This window comes from Micromys minutus (assembly GCF_963924665.1).
Source record: "Micromys minutus genome assembly, chromosome: 4".
Taxonomy (NCBI): domain Eukaryota; kingdom Metazoa; phylum Chordata; class Mammalia; order Rodentia; family Muridae; genus Micromys; species Micromys minutus.
Window position 1 is genome coordinate 72725927 of NC_137973.1, and position 24300 is coordinate 72750226.

Genomic DNA, 24300 nt, shown 5'->3' on the forward strand with positions numbered 1-24300 from the left:
AGATTGCATCAAGTTTCCCACCGTTAAGTTTGATGATGGCTGTTGGTTTGCTGTATATTGCTTTTATTATGTTTAGGTATGGACCTTGGATTCCTGTCCTTTCCAAGACTTTTAACATGAAGGGGTGTTGAATTTTGTCAAATGCTTTCTCAGCATCTAGTGAGATGACCATGTGATTTTGTTTTTTGAGTTTGTTTATATGGTGGATTACATTGTTGGATTTCCTTATATTAAACCATCCCTGCATCCCAGGGATGAAGCCTACTTGGTCATAGTGAATGATCGTTTTGATGTGTTCTTGGATTCGGTTTGCAAGGATTTTGTTGAGTATTTTTGCATCAATGTTCATAAGTGAGATTGGTCTAAAGTTCTCTTTCCTTGTATGGTCTTTGTGTGGTTTAGGAATGAGGGATATTGTAGCCTCAAAAAATGAGTTAGGTAGTATTCCATCTGATTCTAGCTTGTGGAATAGTTTGGAGAGTATTGATGTTATGTCGGCAATAAATGTCTGATAAAATTCTGCACTGAACCCGTCCTGACCTGGGCTATTTATGATTGGGAGGCTTTTGATGACTTCTTCTATTTCTTTAGGTGTTATGAGATTATTTAGATGATTTACCTGGTCCTAGTTTAACTTTAGGATCTTGTATCTGTCTAGGAATTCATCCATTTCCTCCAGATTTTCCAACATTGTGGAGTATAGGCTTTTGTAGTAGGATCTGATGATTTCTTGAATTTCCTGTTTCAGTTGTTATGTCTCCACTTTCCTTTCTGATTTTGATAATTTGTATACTCTCTCTTTGCCCTCTAGTTAGTCTGGCTAGGGGTTTATCAATCTTGTTGATTTTCTCAAAGAACCAGCTCTTGGTTTTGTTGATTCTTTCGATGGTTCTTTTTGTTTCTATTTGGTCTATTTCTGCCCTCAGTTTGATCATTTCTTGCAGTCTACTCCTCTTGGTTGTATCTGCTTCCTTTTGTTCTAGAGCTTTTAAATGTGTTGTCAAGTTGCTGATGTAAGCTCTCTCCAGTTTCTTTTTGGAAGCACTTAGGGCTATGAGTTTTCCTCTCAATACTGCTTTCATTGCATCCCATAGTTTGGATATGTTGTGTTTTCATTTTCATTGAATTCTAGAAAATCATTAATTTCTTTCTATATTTCTTCTTTGACCCTGCTGTTGTTTATCAGAGCATTGTTTAGTTTCCATGTGTATGTGCGCTTTTTGTTTTCTTTGTTGTTGTCAAAGACCAGCCTTAGACCATGGTGATCTGAGAGGATGCATGGGAGTATTTCAATCTTCTTATATCGATTGAGGCTCATTCTGTGTCCAATTATGTGGTCAGTTTTCCAGAAGGTGCCATGGGGTGCTGAGAAAAAGGTGTATTCTTTTACTTTAGGATGATATGTTCTGTAGATATCTCTTAATTCCAGTTGGTTCATAGTCTCTGCTAATTTTACATTGTCCCTGTTCAGTTTCTGTTTCCATGATCTGTCCATTGGTGAGAGTGGGGTATTAAAGTCTCCCACTATCATTATGTGGGGTAAAATGTATTTTTTGAGCTTTATTATGGTTTCTTTTATGAATGTGGGTGCTTTTGTATTTGGAGCATATATGTTAAGGATTGAGAGTTCCTCCTGACAGATTTCCCCTCTAATGAGTAAAAAGTGTCCTTCCTTATCTTTTTTGATAACTTATAGTTGGAAATTTACTTTATTTGATATTAGAATAGCCACTCCAGCTTGCTTCTTGGTGCTGTTTGCTTGGAAGTTTTTTTCCCAACCTTTTACTCTGAGATAGTATCTGTCTTTGTCTCTGAGATGAGTTTCTTGTAGCAAAATGCTGGATTTTGTTTATGTATCCAGTCTGACAGCCTATGTCTCTTTATTGGGGCGTTGAGTCCATTTATGTTAATAGATATCAAGGAATAGTGGTTTCTGTTTTCTCCTATTATTGATTTTGTAGGTTGAGTTGTGTCTGTATCTCTTTATTATTTTGGTTTTATTGCTTAGGAGTTTTCTTGTTTTTACTAGGATGTAGTTCCCCTCATTGTATTGGTTTTTCCACATATAATTCGTTGTAGTGTTGGGTTTGTGGTCAGATATTATGTATATTTTGATTTGTCTTGAAATATCTTCGTCTCTCCATCGATGGTGATTGATAGTTTTGCTGGGTATAGCAGCTTGGGCTGGCACTAGTGCTCTCTTATGGTGTGCATGATGTCTGTCCAGGCTCTTCTAGCTTTCATAGTCTCTGTTGAGAATTCGGGTGTGAGTCTGATTGGCCTGCCTTTATATGTTACCTGACGTTTTTCCCTTACTGCTTTTAGTATTCTTTCTTTGCTTTGGGCACTTGGTGTTTTGACTATTATGTGTCAGGAGGAATTTCTTTTCTGTTCCAACCTATTTGGAGTTCTGAAGGCTTCTTTTATGCTCGTGGTGATTTCATTCTTAAGGTTAGGGAAGTTTTCTTCTACAATTTTGTTGAAGATATTTACTGTGCCTCTTAGTTGATACTCTTCTCCCTCTTCTATTCCTATTATCCTTAGGTTTGGTCTTTTCATTGTATCCTGGATATCCTGAACATTTTGGGTTAGGAGCTTTTTGGTTTTTGCATCTTCTCTGACTGTTTTGTCTATGTTTACAATGTTGTCTTAGGCCCCTGAGGTTCTCTCTTTCATCTCTTGTAGTTATTGGAAATGCTTGCTTCTGTGACTTCTGGTTTTTTTTTTTAGGTGTTCTACCTCTAGGGTTATCTCTTTTAGTGTTTTCTTTATTGTGTTAATTTCCATTTTAAATTCCTTCTTCCATTCCTTCATCTCTTTGGTTCTGTTTTCCTCTAGTTCTTTGAGTTCTTTGAGTGTTTTTTTTTTTGTTTTTTTTTTGTTTCCTCTTTAAAAGCTTCTGATTCTTTTTGCTTTTCCTCCCATTCTTGTTTAAAGATCTCTATCAGCGTCTTGAGGTATGATTTTATGTCTGCGTCTTCTTTTTCTGGAGTATTTGGCATTCTGCTGTTTGCTGTGATGGGAGAGCTGGGTACTGGTGTTGCCAGGTTGTCTTGGTTTCCTTGGGATATGCTCTTTCGCTTTCCTCTTGCCATCTTGTTGTCAGTGATATGTTCTTGCCTTTCCCTTGTACCTGGTCTGTGTCCCTGGATCTCTGCTGGTCCAGGTGTCAGATGGTCCGAGCCCTGTTCTGTGCCCCAAATCCGCCGGGTGGGAACAGAGGTCCCAATGCTGAGTTCCTGGTTTCTGGGTCAGGCAGGGCAGGGTCTAGTTTTCTGTGCGCACTTGGCAGAGATCTCTCTGTCCCCTGGCTGCTCGGATCTCCTTCTCACCAGGCCTTAACCTTTGGGAACTGCTGGTCCAGATGGCAGATGGGCCGAGCCCCTCTACATAAAACTTTGATAATTTTTAGTTTTTATTATTATAATATAATTACTCCTTTTCTCTTCTTCCAAATCTTCACACATGTGTCTCCTTTCTCTTTCTAATTCACGTCCTCTGTTTTCATAATTGATGGCCTGTGTGTGTGTTTGTGTGTGTGTGTGTGTGTGTGTGTGTGTGTGTGTGTGTACTTGCATTTTCCTAAATATAGCTTGCTCAATCTGTATAATGTTACGTGTATCTTTTCAGGCTGACCATTTTTTTATTGAATAACCAACTTGTGTACTCTTTCTTATTGAGGATTATTTGTCTCACTCTCAGAATTCTTTAGTAGCATGTAGTTTTCCCTGTGTTCTTCTGAGGAGTGGTGTACTTATCCACCTTAGCATGTCTACCTTTTCATCTTTGTTTAGTTCATGTTTAGCCATTCATGTTGGGGAGACATGATCATTGTAGCTTCTTCTAATTTTGACATTGGACTTTCTAGAAGCCATCCTTTCTCTCAGTTTTTATTTCTTTCTCATCTGTATAGAACCAAGTGTCAAAAAGTTTGATGAAAGTGTGGTTAATTTTTCTAAGATGTATCTACTCTTACAGTTCACAGAGTAAATTTATTATTTCATTTCCTCTGGACATTTCCTCTGCTGATTACAACCAAGTGGCATCTTAGTTCACAAGGAACAAGATTCCTGCCCTCTTAAATACATATTTAAACATCCACCCATAGGTCCCTATATGCAAAGATTTCTAAACATCACAAGCTTTCATTTTTCATTAATGAAAATAGTAAAGGCCACAGAGTCTTCGGCCTCTCTGTTGGCCATCAATTGTGTCATCAAAGAGCCTCTAATGCACGCAGAGTTCTGAAGGGTGGTGTTTTATTTACTACACACCTTTGCAACCACAGCATTATAAAAATAAAAACTTCACTGACAGCCACAAAATATCACAATGACAATGAATCTTTTTACAGATATGTATGTGCAAAAAGATGTTCCCGATTGAGCATAAATGGTTGATTGAAATCTCTGTCATTGCAGATCTGATGCAACACCTGTTAATTGGGTTTCAGCTAATGGATTTAGTAAGCCAATATTTATGTTCAGGAGCCAACCTGTCTCTGGATACATGCTTACAACAACACTGACTTTTCTTTTAATTGATAGAATCAATAACTATATCATATTTAGACCAAGTTGACTTTGTAGAAATAACTTGTTGCACTTACTTTAGTAATAGACTTTGTACTAATGGAAAGAAAACAAAAAGAGATCCCTAAATGTAGTCCAAGGCAAAAATTCATCTTTTTCCCTGACGTGAATTTTTATATTATTCTGTACCATGCTCTACAGCTAATACTTAGCTGACAATTCCAATTTTTCTATCATCCTTGTGTTCACTCTGCCTGCAAGGCATCTTCCCTACCTTCAATCATATCTCTCTGAATGATAGAGGATGTTAGGCCCCCTCTCTTATGCTGCCACAATATAATATATATCTTATGCTCACTCTACAACCCCAGAGTGAGGTTTGATGACAGAAATTAATTTTTTAAGAAAGAAGTAACTGCTCTGTGGGGTTAAATCTGATATTATTTTAGAAATCTAATAAAATTTATGTGGAATTTGAAGCCAAACCATTATGACAAATTAATTATGTAATATTTATTTATTGATGGTTTTGTTGTATCTTTCTTTGCAGTAGGTACTTGTGGACTATGTTTCCTGTGTCTAGGCTTTCTCAGTATTTTTCATATAAGAAAGAATGACCACAGCCTTGTGCACTCATCTTGCAGAAATCTAAAATACTGCATCAAAAGCTGTAATGGATTCTAAAAGAAACTAAAGCATGCTGCACTCAAACCCAATGTCCCTTGATCATGAAAAATATAGTAGGTGCTAAAAACGTTAATTTCTCCTGGCTTTTCCAAATGAATGTATTTCTTTATAGCTGTGCCCTATTGTGCTATTAACCTCTCTCTCCCTAAAATTTCAGTTTTTTTTTTGTTTGTTTTTGTTTTTTTTTTTTTTTTTTTTTTTTTTTTTGTCATCCCTCTGCCAGTTTTCTCTTGGAAGTTTTCGTCCACCCCTCAATTTATTTTTTTGTCCTGTTAGTTGGAAGCTCTTCTGCTTCAATATTTCTATGTTCTTTTGCCTGGACACATTTATTTCTAGTGCTTCAGCAACCGCTGAGACAGCCAACCCCACTAAGTGTGTCTTGGGGCAAGAGATGGTCATCCCTGTGAACACTTGGCATTTTTTTCGTTCACCTCTTTTGTCATGTAGGGAAAGGTATTTCTGGATATAGTCAAAATTAGTGATCACAATAAACATCCCTCCTATGGGAAGAACAGTGGCACAAATAAAATGACACAGTCCCAAATTCAATAGAACTGAGGATTATCAAATATGATCTGAAGATGTCCTGGACAATTAATTCCATTTGAACTTCCTATAGAAACAATAAACTCAATATGTAACACCGAACAGTTATTGTTTATCCTGTCTTCGCTGTACTGTAAAGTTTGATTTAATGCAGTAGCTTCAAATATAACCATAGCCTTGCCTACTGACACTCTCCAAATATGCAAGTATTCCTGAAAGCATTATCTACATACATTGAAGACTTTCCCTTCTCACTTGTTGGCAACTATTTACTGAGTCTATAATCCTCTTATCCCCACCAGTCTATACAGGTTGGTCTCTAGCTCTGACTTATTACCACTGCAATCCATATGTCTTCCCAAGGGTGATATGCTAGCTGATCTCAATCTTTTGCTGTGGCTTTGAAGCACTAGCCATTTCTTACTGGGCAAAAGGGGTTTTATCAACACACCTACATTCATCTGTTCAATCTTGTTTCTGTATCTCACACAACTTCATCCTGAACATCTCACCAAAGCTCTACTATAAGCATGTGATTTACAAATATCAAATTAAGTTCTTTCAACTGTTTGAGTGTATGCGTTTTTCTTGTTTCTCACTCTTATTTTTTACATCTTGATAAATGTTAATGAGAGAAAGTTGGTGTGTTTTCAGAAAAAATTCCGGTCATTTTGTCTCTGCTTTAGTTCATACTAGATATGATTTCTTCAGTCATTTTTTGCAAATAAGACATATAAAATAGAAAGTGTTTTATCCTATGAAAGTTGTTAGCTACTATTGTTTTCATTGGCTGCCATACTTGCCTAGAACTTTACCTTGGTAAAGACCAAAAGGATTAACAATTATTCTAACAAAGATAATATTTTTATATTCCTGTTGGGGCACAAGTGAATGAGGAATGTTGTGTCATACGAGTGTCTGAAATGGCAAGATGTATGTAATCAAAGTCAAGCACATTCCAATTTAATATCAGTTATTTTTCTGTAAGGTTTTAGGTGACTTCATATGCATATTCCTCATTTAGAAAACAAAAATAGAGTTCATATCTTCATGTTATGATAATCATCTGGATTCTAAATATTCATTTCAAAAATACACTCAATTTCTTAACAAACATATTTAAAATGACCCTCTGAAAGTGTTTCTCTCATCCTTTGGAGTACCTAATTTTTCTTATCTCATTTTATATCCACCCATCGTTTTCTTACAACCACCAGAATCTTGGATGAGTTTCTTATGTTAAGAAATCCAACAATATAGCTAACAAATAAGTGAATCTTATCTTTTAGTGACTTTTTCTAGATGGTGCATTTTGGAAGAAACCTACTAGCACACATCCACATTTCTAGAGTCTATGGGTTTCCCACAGGTAATTCAGTAGGTCAAAACGGTGCTTTCATATTCTTATACATTTGTTATGGACATAGATGAAAAGACACAAGCATTAAATTTCTATTGAAACCCACACGTTAACTTAAGATAATGCTATGCTGTAAAGATTTGAGCAGCACATACAAAATAAAATTCTAGAGCTTCTCAAGAGATACTCTTATTACATTTTACTTGGAAAACAATAGGTTAAATTTTTATTTAGATTTTTAAAGTCAAACTCTTAAAACAAGACAATTATATCTCGTCCAAGGATGTGTTAGTTAGACCTGTCTCCTGCTGTGTGTACTAGTGAAGTTTGTAGTATGATAAGCTGGTTTCTGACATTTTCATCTCAGGGTAGTTGCCTAAGCTGTTGAATCTTGCTATAATAGCTCTAGCTGTACAAGCACATAATTAGGTACTTGGCATGTTTGTGCAGAAATGAATACTTAATCTTCTCATTGAAAATGGCTACATGATTTGAAATTAAATTCTTTCTACACTATTCTCAATAGCTACCTTCTGTTTTCCCTTGAGGTTTTAAGACAGTTCTAAATATTATATGCCTTCTCTGGGGCTCCTTAAAGAGTCCTAATTTCCAACCTGAACAAAAGCTCACTTTTGATTTGTGAATAAAAATAACCTGGAGTTACTACAACCCTAATAATTATCAATTATAAGAGGAAAATATTTATGTACATAAGAAACTACCTTTAAAATTCACAAGATGGGTCTCTTTTAATTAAAATAGAATGTTGTCATCAAAATAGATTACCAAGAAATACTGAAGTACAATTAATGTATTTCAGTAATTATTAAAATTATTTATAAAGGTTTTTATGGAAGCTTAAAGTCAGCACCGTTAATAGACTTTAACTTTCCATATATAACTTCCATATAGAATATTACTTCTCAGATTATGGTATAATATTAACAGATGGATAAACTATAAGTATATGAAATACTAAACTGGTGGAAATTTTGGCACATTCTGTAAGACAACTGATGTGGTTTAGTTTTGACATGTACTTTATCTCCTGAACCTTCTAGATCTACGGAAGACATTTGAGCAGGAACCCTTGGGAAAGGAAGTGTCCTTGGAGCAGGAAGTCTTACTCCAGTGCCGGCCACCTGAAGGAATCCCAGTGGCTGAGGTAACAAAAATGCATTGCATTTAGTAGTTGGCACTTAGTTATTCTAACAGAGGCCTAAGCCATGGCTAATGGTGCAGTGAATTAGGGCATGGCATGATAGATGGTTGGTAATGGAGTCCTAACTGCCTGCTGCTGGCAAAACAGATTGATCAGGAACTGATTAATGACTTGGAAGTCAATTAGAATGCCCCACTGGACAAAGCCACAGGCACCATGGTGTAATTTTATCATTCTCTTTCAAAACAATCAGAAATCGTGTTTTACTTTATATGGCATCTATAGGAAGAGATGCTGTGACTTAATGTGCCATCAATTGTATTTCCGTTGCAGATGACATTTTTGAAATGTTGGTGTAAGAAAAATACGTGTCTGTTCTTTGCAAAGCTTGCTCTGCACATGTGTGTTTCTCAGTCTATGATGTCATCATTAAGATCAGAAAGCCATATCTACTGTTACAAACATGCTCACTTTCATGCAGTGGTATTTCTTAAAGGAAACCTATGAACTGCTAACGAAACGTTATAAATCCGATTTTTGGCATGCCTTTTCATTACCAACAATATATTGCTCTTTGGAAAAGGCTGTATTTGAAAACATTGCCCTACATGACCTGTAGGACATGGCATGATTTCTTGGGGTCACTCACCCTAGCACTACAGCATCATGTCAAAGGAAACCAATACTATGTCTTTCATTTGTTATCAAATAACTCCAAACTCTAAATTAATTTTCCATTTACACGATTAAAGAAAGGTTATCTCATATTATCCAACATGATTATCATAGCTGCTACGAAGTTCTACAAATTCAAATGCACTTTCATTTGACAAATAAAATAGCTGCTTATTTACTGGTGGTCATTGCTGGTCTCTTAACTTCATGAAGTCATTTGAAGGATTTATAAGGACTTACTCTATTTTGTATATGTGCAAAGAGGCATATTTGAGTTGTCATTCAAACCTGTACATGGATTTGGTGCACATGGGCCAGCTCATTTTTTTCATGCATTAAAATCTTGAAATTCTACCTCTGGAACAAATCAAAAAGTGTATTGAAAGCTTAAGAAATTAATTATAAACAGTTCATTTACTGTTTGATTTCTAGTGGCTTTCCAGACTTTAAAAAATTGCTACTAGGTAGGCCAAAGGTAGAGAACCTCAAATCCAAGCATCTTACTCCTCTGAGTTAATGCTGTTAATAAATTATTTGGAAAAAATGTGCAAAATGACTCCATTTTCTGCAAAAACATTTATATCTTTGTTACTTAATGAAAAAAATCACATATATTCATGTTCTACTCTAAAAATAAAAACAAAAAACAAAAAACAAAACAAAACATCTTCCTTGTAATTAGCATCGCTGGACTCTTCAGCACTATATCACAAATTGCACAGGTATCACTCACTACCATAATACTACATCCAATTCCTGCAGCCTTGAGGCACAGGCTATGATTTACTGTGGCTGAAATGAAGGGCACTCTTTTCTATACAGTATTTCATTGCAGTTATGCAATAGTGCATCTGTCTCTGTGCTTGCGGTTCTAAGGCAGACTCTTTCCAGAAGCCACTGTGATGTTCTAAGCATCCTGTGAGCAGCACAGACATCTGTAGTTTGGCTTCTACTCAAGGGAACTTAAAAGCAGCTGGTCCTCAGGAAAATTGTACAGAGAGAAGAACATGGAACATGGTATTCTTTTTTTTCAGTCTTAACAAAGTAGTTCACTTTGTCAAGGAGTGAAGATTCATGACTTCAAACTAATTGGCTATGAATTTTATGTGTATCATCACTTGGGAAGAGTCTAATTAACATTTGGAAAGCTAAAATCATACACCCATTTGACATTCAAAGAACTATATTTTATACATATTACTTTTTCTATTTTTTCATTCAGGGTAGAGATCAAACATACATACTTAAGATCGAGCTAATACATTCCTGTGTAGATTCTTTTTGACACCATTAAAATCACCAAGATCATAAAGTCATTGGATGCCTTCATATCACACTCTCTGGCTGATATTTGCTCAAGAGCAGAAGAAAAAATGTTAAAAAGAAATGAAAGATAGGTTGGGAGTTAAGAGATTATTTGATCATTTTTAGTTTCAATATAATGCATTCAGCATATTATTTTCATTTATTTGTTTATGGAATTTGAAGGCATAAAGGTGATATCAAATAAGAGGTTGATCTTAACAGGGACCAGCAAATAAAAAAATGCATCTTTTTTATGATCATTAGATCATCCCCTAAAAAGTCAAGCTAGATCGATGTATGCTTTGTTGCTGTCCAAAGCAACTACTTCTGAAAGAAAATTAGACAGTGACTGTTCAGTGAACACATGGCTGATCAAAGCAACTGGTCTTTGCTTTACATGTATGTGGTTGGTTTCCTGAAGAAAGATGCATTATTTGCAAATTATCAAAAAGCAGTATGTTTTTTCTAGCTAGTTAAACCAGACACATTTATAAAATTCTAACCCCTATCATGATCACTTTGTGTTTGTGCATATAATGTCATAGTGTTGCTCAGGTGATAATACCTGGTACCTCCCCTATTTGGGTATCTGATAGTCTCTTCATGGGACAGCAACTGAATCTCCTTATAAATTTAAGATTTAAATCCAAGCATGGTCATAATTTACTCTCTGACTTTAGGCAAGGTAGTTAAATTCTTTGTATCCAGATTTTTCAGTTGTATAAAGAAGATACTTATGCATTAAATGTAGATCCTCAAAGAACTATTATTTATACTATTATTATATTGTTACTAATTCCAAGAAGATTGAACTCAATATCCTAACAAAGCCACTGAACCTTTCTCATCTTGAGCACCTTGGGATACATAGCAGAGGAACTTCTGCTCTGTGAAGAATCACCAAGGTGCCTCCTATATTCTATAGCCATTGGTTAGCTTGGAGACCATTCGTGCTACAGATGAATGTGACACTTAAAACACGATTTTCCTTTTCACTGATGCTAATCAAATCACCTACCATATTACTTTTCTCATTGTTGTGACCAAATACCTGCCAAGAAGCAGCTTCAGAGAAGACAAGTTTTGACTAACAGTTTGAGGGGATACAGTAAATTTAAAAAATGGAGAAAGCATTTCAGCAGAAGCAGAAATCAGGGACAGCTACTTTCACTGCAGGTACAGTAGAGAGAGAGAGAGAGAGAGAGAGAGAGAGAGAGAGAGAGAGAGAGAGAGAGAGGAGAGAGAGGAAGTGGGTTATGTATAATAAACCCCAACACCCCTCTACCCCCAGTATAAGAAGCCCCAATGCCTATCTCCAGCAACTCACTTCCTCCAGAAAACTCCTACTTCCAAAAGGTATTATAACATTCCAATATTAAACTGTCATCTAATTAATTCCAATATTAAACTTGCCATTCAAATACACAAGCCTAGAGGGAACATTTCCCATCCAAGCTGTAGTAGTAGCAAATGTCATGAACTTCTACTGTCTTCGCTAAATCATTAGCTACTGTCATTCATCTAGTCCTTCTTGCAGGAAAAGTCCAATAGCCCTTGTAGCTTCTCCCAAAGAGAAAATTTGAGCAGAAGTTACTCTTCTTTGATCTTTGATCTTTAGAGTCCAAATGGCAAAAATATTAAGTCTCAAGGAAAGAACAAACCAGCCAAAGTTTACTTACAATTCATCCTCCTACAAGCAGCAGTGAGTGCCTTCTCGGATTCATTGGTAATAGTAAAATATTTTTATCTCAGGAATGAAACAATAGGGTTTTAGAACTCTAGAGCTTACTGTTTCTTCCTCTAATTTTCACTCTACATTCTTAGTTTCAATATTCTTTCTGTGTGACTAGAGATTTTGTAAGTATTTAACAACAGCAGAGCGTCCATATCATAGGCACAGTGGCTTGAGAAATTTTTGATGTATTGTATATAATGTCCTCAGTAACTAATTCATCGAGCAGTCAAGGGATACCAAGAATCCAGTCAGGATTAAAGAGTAGATCAAAACTCAGGTTTTTTGGCAATGTATTCAGAGCTGATTTAGCATTAAACACCAGGTGCAAGTGAATGTATGGTGGGGTAAATGGCAGAGCCTATATACCATCATCTTCTAACTGTGGAGTTTATTTATCCTTCCCTCTGTACTAAAAAGAGAAGAAATATGAAATTAGGCTCTTATTTAATCTCTAATGATTGCAAACTAGAGGTCACAATAGAATATCCAAATATATTAAACATACTTCAGAAATAAAATGAGGTATGTTTGATATAATAGAGAGGCTGACCTTTAGAAAACGAAAATTTCTAGAAGAATGATATCTTTCACCTATTTCTTAGTTTGGGTTTTATTTCTGTGATGAGACACTATGACCAAGGCAATTCTTATAATTGGGTCTGGTTTACAGTTTCAGAGGTTCAATCCATTATTTTCATGGTGGGAATGATGGCAGCATCCAGATACACATGGTACAGGAGATGAAGCTGAGAGTTCTACATTTTGATCCAAAGGCAGCAGAAGAAGACTGTGTGACTGGGCATAGCTTGGGCATGTACAACCTCACAGCCAGCCTCCACAGTGATATACTTTTATCAACAAGACCATACCTTCTAATAGTGCTACTCACTATGTTCCAGAATTGAAACTCATAAATCTATAGGGGCCATACCTATTCAAACTACCACAATGGGATAACCCATGTAGAGAACCCCATTGGGGACAGAGGTATCCTTTGGTCTGAATCCCCAGAGCAGGAGCAGGATTCCAACTTACCAAGACTAGGAATGGAAGATTACTCAGGAGTTATTTCAGCCCAAAGATTCCAGAGGGCATTAATAATAATACCATTAAAATTATGAAGTAGACAACTTAAAAGAAAGAATGGCTTAACTCAGAAATACTATTGGATAATATTGCTTGGTCTTTTTGATAGCACATTTCCTGAGGTCAATCTGAAATGATTCTTTCCCTTTCTGATGACATTTGAATACATTTCAACAACAAGACTTTCTCCTTTCTCCCCAAAGAAGCAAGACAATTAATTTGATGTAGAGTGGGTGCTGGGCCATTCCCAAGGCATAATTGTAGCACTCTATCAAATTAATCCCTCTCTACTCATTGGAGTTCATGCCTAGAAAATGGTACTATCATAAGGCAAGCCAGGGATGCTTTATATCATCAGGTTATTTCTCATGGGAATCACTGAATCAGACCAACAATGGCGGCAAGGTCTTTGGGGCATGGTAGAAGGAACAAAACAGAACATTTCACTAAAACCTGTGATTTGTTTCACCTTTAACAAGGGGATAATTGCTTCCCTAATTATAATTGAGCTATTTCTCATAGAAGTTTAATTGGAAGAACAGTGCACAGTGCTCAACTTATTGACCCAGTTGTACTTAAAAACAGTCTTCTTATTTATCAACATTTGCATCTCTAATTAGCGAGTGGGAAAATATGGGGTGAAGTGTGAAAGAATAGATTATTTTGCTGAGTTTAGCCATGATAAATAGGAAACAGGTTTTTTTAAAGTAGATACTGACAAGACCAAAACCTACTGGCAGCTGGAGGCGCTACCGAATGTGCAACATCAGGTGGCTTTCTATCTAATTGCTTATTAATACAGCCACTGAACAGTGCCTGACAAGCCATGCCACGTCTCGTAATTGGAGGAGATGGATTTCCTGCCAGGTGCATTGTCTACATTCTTTTCAGGTAAGAGAGGCTAAGAGAGAAATGAAGAGCTTTGGACTTTTGAGGAAGGATCCTTGTTCCCAGCGCTTCGTATGCCTGTAACATTTTCCTCCTGTTCTGTGTATAACAACATGGAGAACTAGACACAGGGTTTTTTAAATTGGTTATCTTATTTATTTACATTTCAAATGTTATCCCCCTTCCCAGTTTCCCCTCTTTATTCCACCTCCCTCCCCCCTACTTCTATGAGGTTGCTCTTCTACCCACCCACCAACTCCTCACCCCCATAGCATTTTTCTCCTACACTGGGTCATCAAGCCTTCACAGGACCCAGTGCCTCTCCTCCCATTGATGTTAAATATTCCATTCTCTGTTACATATGCAGCTGGAGTCATGGGTCCCTCCATATGTGCACTTTCCTTGGTGTTTAGTCCCTGGGAGCTCTGGGTGTTCTGATTGGTTAATATTGTTTTTCCTGTGGGGTTCAGTCTTTCCCCTAACTCCTCTGTTGATGTCTCTATGCTCAGTCTAATGGTTGGCTTCAAGTATCCACATCTGTATTGGTAAGGCACTGACAGAGCCTCTCAGAAGATGTCCATATCAGGCTCCTGTCAGAAAGCACTTCTTGGCATCAGAAATATTGGCTGGAAAGTAATTCTGGGTTAAGTTTTTGAGAAGGGTGGGTGGCTCCATTCTCAACCAGGAACTGTGCCTAACCTCTGGATAAGGTCTCTACAGGTTCTATTTCCCCTTTGTTTAATATTTCAGCCAATGTCATCCCCATGGGGTCCTTGATTTCTTGGCATCTGGGACTTTCTGTTGACTGCTCCCAGTTCCCCACAGATGCAGACCTCTGTTCAATTTCCTGACCCTTTGTACATCTCCCCCATTTACACTCACAGCTGATTCTGCACCCACCCTCTTTTGCTCTCTTCCTTCTTTCTTCATCCCAAGTCCCTCCTACCCTCTACCTCTTGTGGTTATTTTGTTCCTGCTTCTAAGTAGGACTGAAGCGTCCACACTTTGGTCTTCTGTCTTCTTGAGCTCCTTATGGTCTGTATGTTGTATATTGGGTATTCCAAGCTTTCCCCTTAATATCAATTTGACAGCTGTCTCTCCTGAAAGGCTCTGCCAGAGCCTGGCAAATACAGAGGCAGGTGCTCACAACAAATCATTGGACTAAGAACAGGGTCCCGAATGGAGGAGTTAAAAGAGCTAAAGGGTTTTGCAACCCCATAGAAAGAAAAACAATGTCAACCAATCAGACCCCCAGAGATTCCAGGGGCTAAACCATCAACTAAAGAGTACACATGGAGGGACCCATGGCTCCAGCTGCATATGTAGCAGAGGATGGCCTTTTGGGCTTCAATGGGAGAAGAAACCCTTGGCCCTGTGTAGGCTTGATGCCCCACTATAGGGAAATGCCAGGATGGGGAGGCAGAAGAGGGGGAAGGGAGCCTCCTCATAGAACAGCAGAAGGGGGATGGAGTGTTTCCAGAGGAGAAACCATGAAAGGGAATAACATCTGAAATGTAAGTAAAGATAATATCCAAGAAAAGAAAAAATAATAATAAATGTTTTTCTATTGTAACACCTTTATATTTTTCTCCTAACCTGTCTCTAGTATTTTACAGTTAGCCCAACAAAAGGCCTTGGATCTGTGTATGTTAAAATTAATGACTAAATTAGCATTCAATATATCAATTTACGTAACCATGTAAGCTATAAAAGTCATCTGTCTTACCAGCTATAGATTCCAGGTTCCTTCAAGGCTATAGATGTAAAATGCAGATCCTATCTTCTGTGGTTAATCCATGTATTCAGGAAGTGTGTCTTCTGGGCTTATTGCTCCCACATGGCTTGTGATTGTTCTGAGACAAGGAAAACAAAGAGAAAAAGGCTGAATGAAGGCATTTTCAGGTAACCATCAGTAAAAGGGAACGAGGCAGAGTTGTCTGAAAGAGGAAATAAAATCACAGGTCATTCTAGGTGCTTGTTGGGGGGGGTCAAGAGGACTGCCAAAAAGTCTCTCTGCAGAGATAAATTTGCACTGAACTCTGGACAACAGGATGGAGCCAGTGTTGAAGAGAACTGGGTCAGAAAGCTCCAGTTGCAGAGACAGTACACAAATCCCTCAGAAGCTGATGGCTTTGAAAGGCTAAGTAGGAGCCTCTCATCTCAGATTCAATGACAGGAAGACATTCAGGGGTCAGGAAAAGAGGAGGTTAGGGACTGTAAACATGGCAAGACATTTAGAACCATGGTGGGTAAATGCATAAGATCCCAGCAAAGATTTTAAATAAGGAATTTTCATGACCCAAAATGTGGCTACAAAGGGTCTCACTTTCTACTTCATGGAGACAGATTTTCAGGCCATATGAATGGGGACAAGGGGAGTATTTAGAGCTTGGCTCTTATCAAGAAAGAAAGGGGGAAAAAAGAAAACCATTGCTCTGTAAAAGCAGAAGGCAACAAGACAAGTTGAAAACATGCACAACAAATATAATTTTGCTGACTATGCAAATAAAATATGATTTTCCCAAATGAAGACAATGTGTAAATTATTGATTCTGTCACAAGAAAATGAAATCTTCCATGTCCATATTTAGCAGGATATCCACATTCCATGTCCACAATCCTACTAGCAGGAGCAGCCTGTAGATAGAGGACCTAAGCCCAGTGGTCAATAGAATCAGTTTCTACATAGAATCTCACTTGTGCTTCAGCCATGAGCAAAGCCCTAAGGAGATTCATATTCACAATGCAGAGGGGCCTTTTATTTTCAAGACTGTCTTTCTGAAAATAAAAAGGTATCTTTTATTTTTAATCAAGTTCTTATTTAACTCAGTCAGTGTCGGTGAGAAAAGACATTCTAGAGAAAAATAGGCTTGCATTCCCTAATGATTGTCAGGCTTAGCACAGTCTTGCCTACTTTACACTGATAAAGAGAAGTAAGAATAAATATTGCTTATTTGGAAGTTAAGTTCTTAGTAAAAAGTAGTAACAGGCTAGTAATCCATCAATGGCCTTGTTGATTTATAGCTCTTTTATTGTACAAAATTTAGCTTTTAAACAAAATTCAGGGCTGATTTGTTCTCTTGTGTGGTGATGTCATATATAGTAACTCAACTTTGGGACTTTTTCCTGTTTTTATTTAAATTTCATTTCTCAATTAGACTTGAATTACATTACGTTCTTTGTCCATTTGCTTTTATTTCTTCATGGTCTAACTTCAGTTTTAGAAGTTTACAGAATTGAAGACAGGATCGCCTCCACAATATGGTCTGTGTACATTCAGCTCTCAAAAGCAATGAGCCAGACATATGTGCAATTAAGGGAGGAAAACAAATTCCCTTTCTTGGCAAACTCCTTCCTTCTGCAGAAGTTACAACTGAGCAAAATGTCACTGTAGTTTCCATTTGAATTTTTTAATTCTTTGCCCATTTTATTTTTACAGTGGCCTAAAGATAGAATTTCAGTTTGCTTGAAGACTAACACTTTTTAGAGCCTATAAAATCTCTTTAGTTTTATAGCCCTACTGAAAGATATAAAGAATATTGAATATTGCTATCAGAGAAGGAGATACATGTTTGTTTATTTGTTCATTTGGAGAACTAAGAAGCAAATAGCTGCAGAGCCAATGTGGCCTCCATTCTTGGAATGCTTTCTTGGTGATCTGAGATAGGGGCAGTAGGATATCCATTGCCAATGGAGCAAGCAAGAGGAAGAGAAGAATCCTGGAACTTCAAACCTATGAGCAGGTGGAACCAAACACTTCTTGCGTTGCAACAGAGAATTCCTTGTTCCCTGGGATGTGGTGCCCACCCATGTGGACACAACCTGAGAACTTCTCGAATATGATCTTAGGCACTCCAACTGCACACACAACCACTTCACCAACATCGATATTTTACAATAAAGCTCGCACAAAAGCATTCTCTGAGAAGTATCTAGAACACCTGATGGTTAGCTATGTCCTACCCTTAAATTCAGATTAACAGGGGCCATGTACAGTGCACTAAAGCTTGTCAAACCTATCCATATGTTCTGTGTTCTAGCATATTTTAAGAAGATAAAAGTAAGCAAATAATAATAATAGGAACAGCAATAATAATAATACTTCAGACTTGTCACTCGTAAACCAGCCTGTGGAATTTGGCAGGCTTCCAGGGACTAGCTAATGCACCTATGAGAAGCTTAACTTGGCTGAGTGTGCATTTGATAATTGCCCAATAATTGCTTTTCCCATTTGTTTGATTAATGTACCTATATGCAATTCTTCACCATTTCCCCACTCTCTAGGTGTGCATACACTTCAGGATTCTGTTGTGTTGCTTTCTAGGGCAGTGTTCTGGCACAGTGGGTCCCAGTTTGCTATTAACAATGTAACCTTTCTGATAGATGGGAATTTTTCTACATAATGGTTGCTGGAGTCACTTTTTCATCTTGGATGGCATGTGGCAGTTTCCTTGGTTAATTAGGACAAATGTGCCAATTATGTTAATGTTTCTCCCGATACCAATCAGTGAATAATTAGACACAACACATCTGTCTTTCAAAGGGAAAGAGAGTCTAAAGTATAAGGTGCCTGGGTTCTTATATTGACATATACAACTAGATCATACATAATCAATTCCTAGGTCAGCAAGTTTTTAAGTTAAAGAGTGCCAGTACGCATTGAAAATTTTGAGTATCTCCCACAAACTAAGAAGGGTCTCTGCAAAGATTTTAAGTTGTCTTTTCTTCCTTCATTACAACAACAAATTTATATAGTCCTGCTGGTAAAAATGTAGTTATGTTGTAAGTTTATTTACCTCTAATATTCAGAGATTAGTTCTATAGAAGTATTTCAAACTCTTGAATCAAACCTGTGGAATCAGAGTGAAAGGGCCGGGAATAGACACCAGCTCCCAGGTCACTCTAGTTTGCTACAGTTTCTATTTATGTAGTTCTAAATATCCAATTTCCAAAGTCTTCTGGTATTACATTTGTAAGTTTGTTGGCATTCATGGTCCATATGTAGTAGGACTGTAGGGAGAGATGAAGTGTTATTCAAATTATCCAATATAATAATGTTATAAGCAATGTCTCTATCCTCAGGTTGACACTCCAAGTATAAAGAAAAGACTTATAAGATCCACACATTGTCGTCTTTGACATGGTCTCTTAATATCAGAATAGCTTAACATAAAGTTTGTGGGTTTGTCTAAAATTCAAACTGTACATTTACCAGTAAATATGGCCCATATAGTCAACACTTATATTGAAATAAACATATTTCACTGTGTATATTTATCATCTAATGCTCTCATTAGATTTAATCCTGAAGTTTGTTGTTTTTGTTGTTGTTGTTGTTATTATTATTATTATTTTTATTATCATCATCATCATTATTCATTCCATTATTTATATCTGAAATGATATCCCACTTCCTGGTTACTCCACCACAATCCCCCCTCCCACTTCTGCCCTCTCCCTATCACCTTTGCCTCTATGAGAATGATCCCTCACCCACCCACCCTCTTCTGCCCCACTGCTCCCTCATTCCCCTACACTGAGGCATCAAACCTCCACAGGACCAAAGGATTCCCCTTTCATTGATGTCTGGCAAGACCATCCTCTGTTACCTATGTCTCTGGAGCAATGGACCCCTCCCTGTACACTCCTTGGTTGCTGGCTAGACCTCCCAAGGAGCAGCCACACAAGGTCCCTATCAGCAAGCACCTCTTGATCACAGCAGCAGTGCCAGGGTTTGATGTCTGCAGACAGAATGGATCCCCAGGTGGGGCAGTCCCTGGATGGCCCTTTCTTCAGTCTCTGTTCCATCCCTCGACCTGGGGAGGGGTGTGCCTATTTGCTGGAGGTGATCTATATAGGTTCTATCTCCCCCTTCTCTGCATTTTGGCTAAAGTCATGCCTGTTGGGTCCTGGTTGCCTTTAGTTTTTCAGTGTCTGGGACCCTCCAGTCACTATTTCTAGTTCTGCATGCCCTTCCCCTGCTGCATATTATATTCAATATCCTGACCGTGATCCTCTGTGCCTCTCTCCCATCCCATCAAGTACCTAATGTTGCTCCATTATTTCTTTCCTCTCCTCTCTCCCTTTGAGGTCTCCCTCTCCTTACACCTCCCTCAATGATCCAGTGATCTTGTTTCCACCTCAATGCAGGCCTGTAAAATCCACACCCTGGTCTTCCTTCTCCCTAAGTTCCACATGGTCTCTGGTTTAAATTATGGGCATTGTAAAATTTTGGACTAATATCCACTTATCAGTGAGTGCATACCATGTAAGTTCTTTTGTGTCCGGTTACCTCACTCAGGATGATATTTTTTAGCCCCATCCATTCGCCTGCAAATTTTATGAAGTATTGTTTTTATTCTCTGAGTAGTACTTCATTGTGTAAATGTATCACATTTTCTGTATTCATTCTTCTGTGGAGGGACATCTGGGTTGTTTCGAGCTTCTGGCTATTATAAATAAGGATGCTGTAAACATAGTGAAACATGTGTTCATGTTATATGTTGGGATATGTGCGTGTGTGTGTGTGTGTGTGTGTGTGTGTGTGTGTGCGTTTGTGTGTGTGTATGTGTGTGTGTGTGTGTGTGTGTGTGTGTGTGTGTGTGTGTGTGCGGTTGTGTGTATGCCCAGTAATGGTATAGCTGGGTCTTCAGGTAGAATTATTTCTAATTCTCTCAGGAACCACCAGATTAATTTCCAGTGTGTTTTTACCAGCTTGCAGTTTCACCAGCAATGGAGGAGTGTTCCTCTTTCTCCACATCCTCACCATCACCTGCTCTCACCTACGTTTTTGATCTTAGCCATTATGATTGGTGTGAAGTAGAATCTATTGAGTTTCAAAAGTAGTATTCCACTTGTTTTTTTGAGAAACAGTTTGGTTAGAAAATTAAAATCACAGTGTCCATTTTGTAATTTTTCCCTTATACTGACACTTGTAATTAAAAACAACAACCCAGAAAAGACACATGATGATTCTGAAAACCAGTTATGCATTCCTTGTGTATGATTCACACTGGCATATATTCCTTTTTTTCTTAGGATTGAGAAGAATAGAGAAAAAAGAAGAGGCTATGATGATTAGCTTTAAAATTATGCTCTACCCCCAAATATTTATGTTTGAGTCTTTAGTTGTAAAACAGAATACAGCTTTATTCTTAGTCCAAGTTTTAACATAAAATATTGAAATACTCTTAGAAATAATGTCTTGGTAAACTATCTTATTTAAAAAACTCCTCATGTACATCCTCCTATCTCTAAGAACACTATCAGTTAAAATTTTGGGGTCAGTATTAGGTAGCATAACTATTGTGATATTTGGTTAGAAAAGTGGGAGATGAATAAAAGTGAGCAAATTAATTTACAGAATCAGGATTGAATTTGAGGATTGTAACTTATGCCATATGAACTGGGAGCTCCAAATGGATATGCTTTTGGGAACCATAGGTTATTCTCTCTCTGTCCATGTCATAGATAAAAAAATAATTATTAAGTATTTAGAAAGAAAGAAATATCCAGTGTTTAAATATGATGGTTTTAAAACCTTGGAGTGGTCTCACAGTAGGACTTACTCAAGGCTGAACTATTGAGCAATGGTTTACTGCAAAGCCTTGCTTCCCCTGACAAATTAGCCAATAGTTCCGACTTGTATAAAATATTAGTCACTCCGAAACTATAAAATCATGCATCTAAGAACCATAAAGTTGGTTTTTTAAAATCAAACAGCACAAGTAAAGTTGGCATTTTTACACCTTTCCTGGGAACATACAATTGGTAGAGTATACTTCAGTCCAGGATCTCATCATCAGGTTGGGAGTCATTAATCTTCATTAACAAAATCATATTTTAATAATTTGGAGAATTCCATGGGCAATAAACTAAACTGGGTGATGGGAGTATCACGGGGAATTCTTGAATATATAATTCTACAGCAACAGCTGGGAACCTAGCATTGTGCACAAAGCCTGGAAATATAATGTCTCTTGTGGACAAATACTGCAAGAGGTTAAGGCTGTGAACAGTGAACATGGCCTTTACCAGGAAAGTTTATTAAGTGAAGATTTTAAGTCCCATTTATTCATTTTGTTTGTAACATGTGTAGGATATAGCCTGTGGGTAGACATCTGTGAACAACTTTCAATCCTCTTTTCCCTACATGTGTATCTTGGGGATCAAAGTCGGGTCACTGAATGTGCAGGGAAGCACCTTTACCTACTGAGTCATCTCACTGGCCTCTAACATGAGGATTTAGAAGTTGGTATTCATGGTAATGATAAAGCAAATGTATTGTTCCCAAGTGTTTACTTTCCTGACTGGTATTAGGAATTTAGAGATATATAATTTTTGACAGAAACATTGAGGGCTCCAGGTCGTGTTTAAAACATCCAATTATTAACAGTAGCCTCTGAGTTAAGTTTAGCCCCAGGGAAATACACATTAAAACTATTGACTAGTCCTGATTCCATATACTGCTCCTCACTCATCTCACTAAAGCCTCCTGCACCATTTTTTTAAACTCTTGACATTCTTTGCTCCCCCTAGTAACAAAATAGTTTCATAGACTGTACATTTTTGAAATTTGGTTCATTAAAGCGGCACAAATTGTATATGACTTATTGATTTCCATAAGCAAACTAAATATGTGGAGAAAAAAATCATCTCCTGAAAAAAAATTTTGAGGGGTTAAATTTTCCCACTAGCCTTAAAAAGTATAGTGAGGACATTTTATGACATTGTATATAGTTCCTAACTACATACACACACATTGTTAAGTAAGAAAAAGCTTAGGGTGTGGAAGGAAATTAATTGAACTAAACTTGAAAATTTACTCCAAGACCCCATTATTTTAAGATAAACAGTAAGATATGAAGTTAAAAGATAGATCAATGTGAAAAGAGATTACGATTGATCCTGTACTTGCTTTTCATATCTGTTGAACATCTAGATGAAATTATCAAGAAAGTAATTGGGAGTATTGACAGAACTTAACAAAAATTGAGACTAATGTTGATGGTTTGACAATGATCAGCCGTAAGTGAAGAATATGTCCATCCAATGCACAAGAACCTTCAGGTCTCAGGCAAAGTTGCAGTGGGCTTCTCTGTGGAGCTATAAAAATCTAGGTGCCTGGGTCCCTCCTGTAACTAATAAAGATTTAGGCACAAATGATGCAGTAAATTATTTCTGGACAATTCAGGGCACAGAGTTAAAAAAAATACTGATGTAAAGAGAGGGAGCTGATACAATGGGGAGAGTGAGTAACTTGCATGAGAGCCCGCAAGCATCAGACATAGGGTTTTTGAAGTATACCCAGAGCAAATACTTACCACAGTAAGGTCAGTATCCGAGGATGTCTTTGCATTTGAAAATTGGACAGGAATGCTGATTGCCTCTGACAGTAACATTTGAGCAGAATAAGGAACTTTACTCTAGAGAGTTGCCATGTAAAAAGTGAATAAGCAAGTGAATAAATGGAGAGCTACAGGATTGTAACGTTTAAGAGATAAAAAACCTGAAGTATGACTGTTGAAAAAGAAGGACACATATCATGTGTTCAGAGAAAGTAGGAAGCTACAAAAAAATATGGAGCACTTTGTTGATGACCCAGAGGCCCAGAAGTCTAAGCAGTAAAATAATATGAATCACCCGTGGCTGCAGTTTCTAAAGGTAAATGCGTAGCAACCTGGAGTTGCAGATGGCTTTGGAGTGGTACATAAACCATCAGGGTATGTCTTCTGGATAAATGATCTCTCTTCCCTATTTGCTAATGCTTTCAGCTAGAATTGTATGAAAGTGATTTTACTTGCTGGGTGTTTTGATTGAATGTTGAAACGGGATTCACAAAGTGAGGTATTTTTCTTCGCAGAACTATCTCATGTTCTCACTTAGCACACCTGCTGCAGAGCAAGAACATCACAAGCCACAGGATGTCTAGATTTAACATTGTGAATCTCAGCTCCTGTGCATGTACAAAGACATGGCGTCTATAGGACAGATCATAACGGGTTGCAGCTGGATTTCATAGAAAAGGTGAACCCATTGAAAACTATTTTTAGATATTTTTCATTTTGAAGTGACTAGAAGGAAATATTATCTATGAAGGCCTAGTTAAAGTAATAGAGACCATGAGATGCATGCTATTTATTGAAGATGGGATAAGGAGGGTGATACTACAAAGAATAAGTATTGAGGAATGACTGGAAACATATGTATATATATATATATATATATATATATATATATATATATATGAAATAATGTGTATATATAAATGTGCACTTATTATATTTCTTACATTTACTAACAAAATAAAAGTAAATATCATATT

General features: G+C 37.3%; 1 protein-coding gene across 2 annotated transcripts in view; it reads left to right on the forward strand.

Moving 5' to 3' along the window:
• The window catches only part of UNC5C (unc-5 netrin receptor C), a gene marked incomplete at both ends in the record, with an annotated part of 354396 nt that overhangs the window by 257252 nt on the left and 72844 nt on the right, over positions 1–24300 (forward strand). For both annotated transcript variants that reach the window (XM_080915102.1, XM_080915103.1), the window contains one exon: positions 8187–8290. In XM_080915102.1, coding sequence (XP_080771228.1) covers positions 8187–8290 — 104 coding nt within the window. The remainder of the gene's footprint in view (positions 1–8186; positions 8291–24300) is intronic.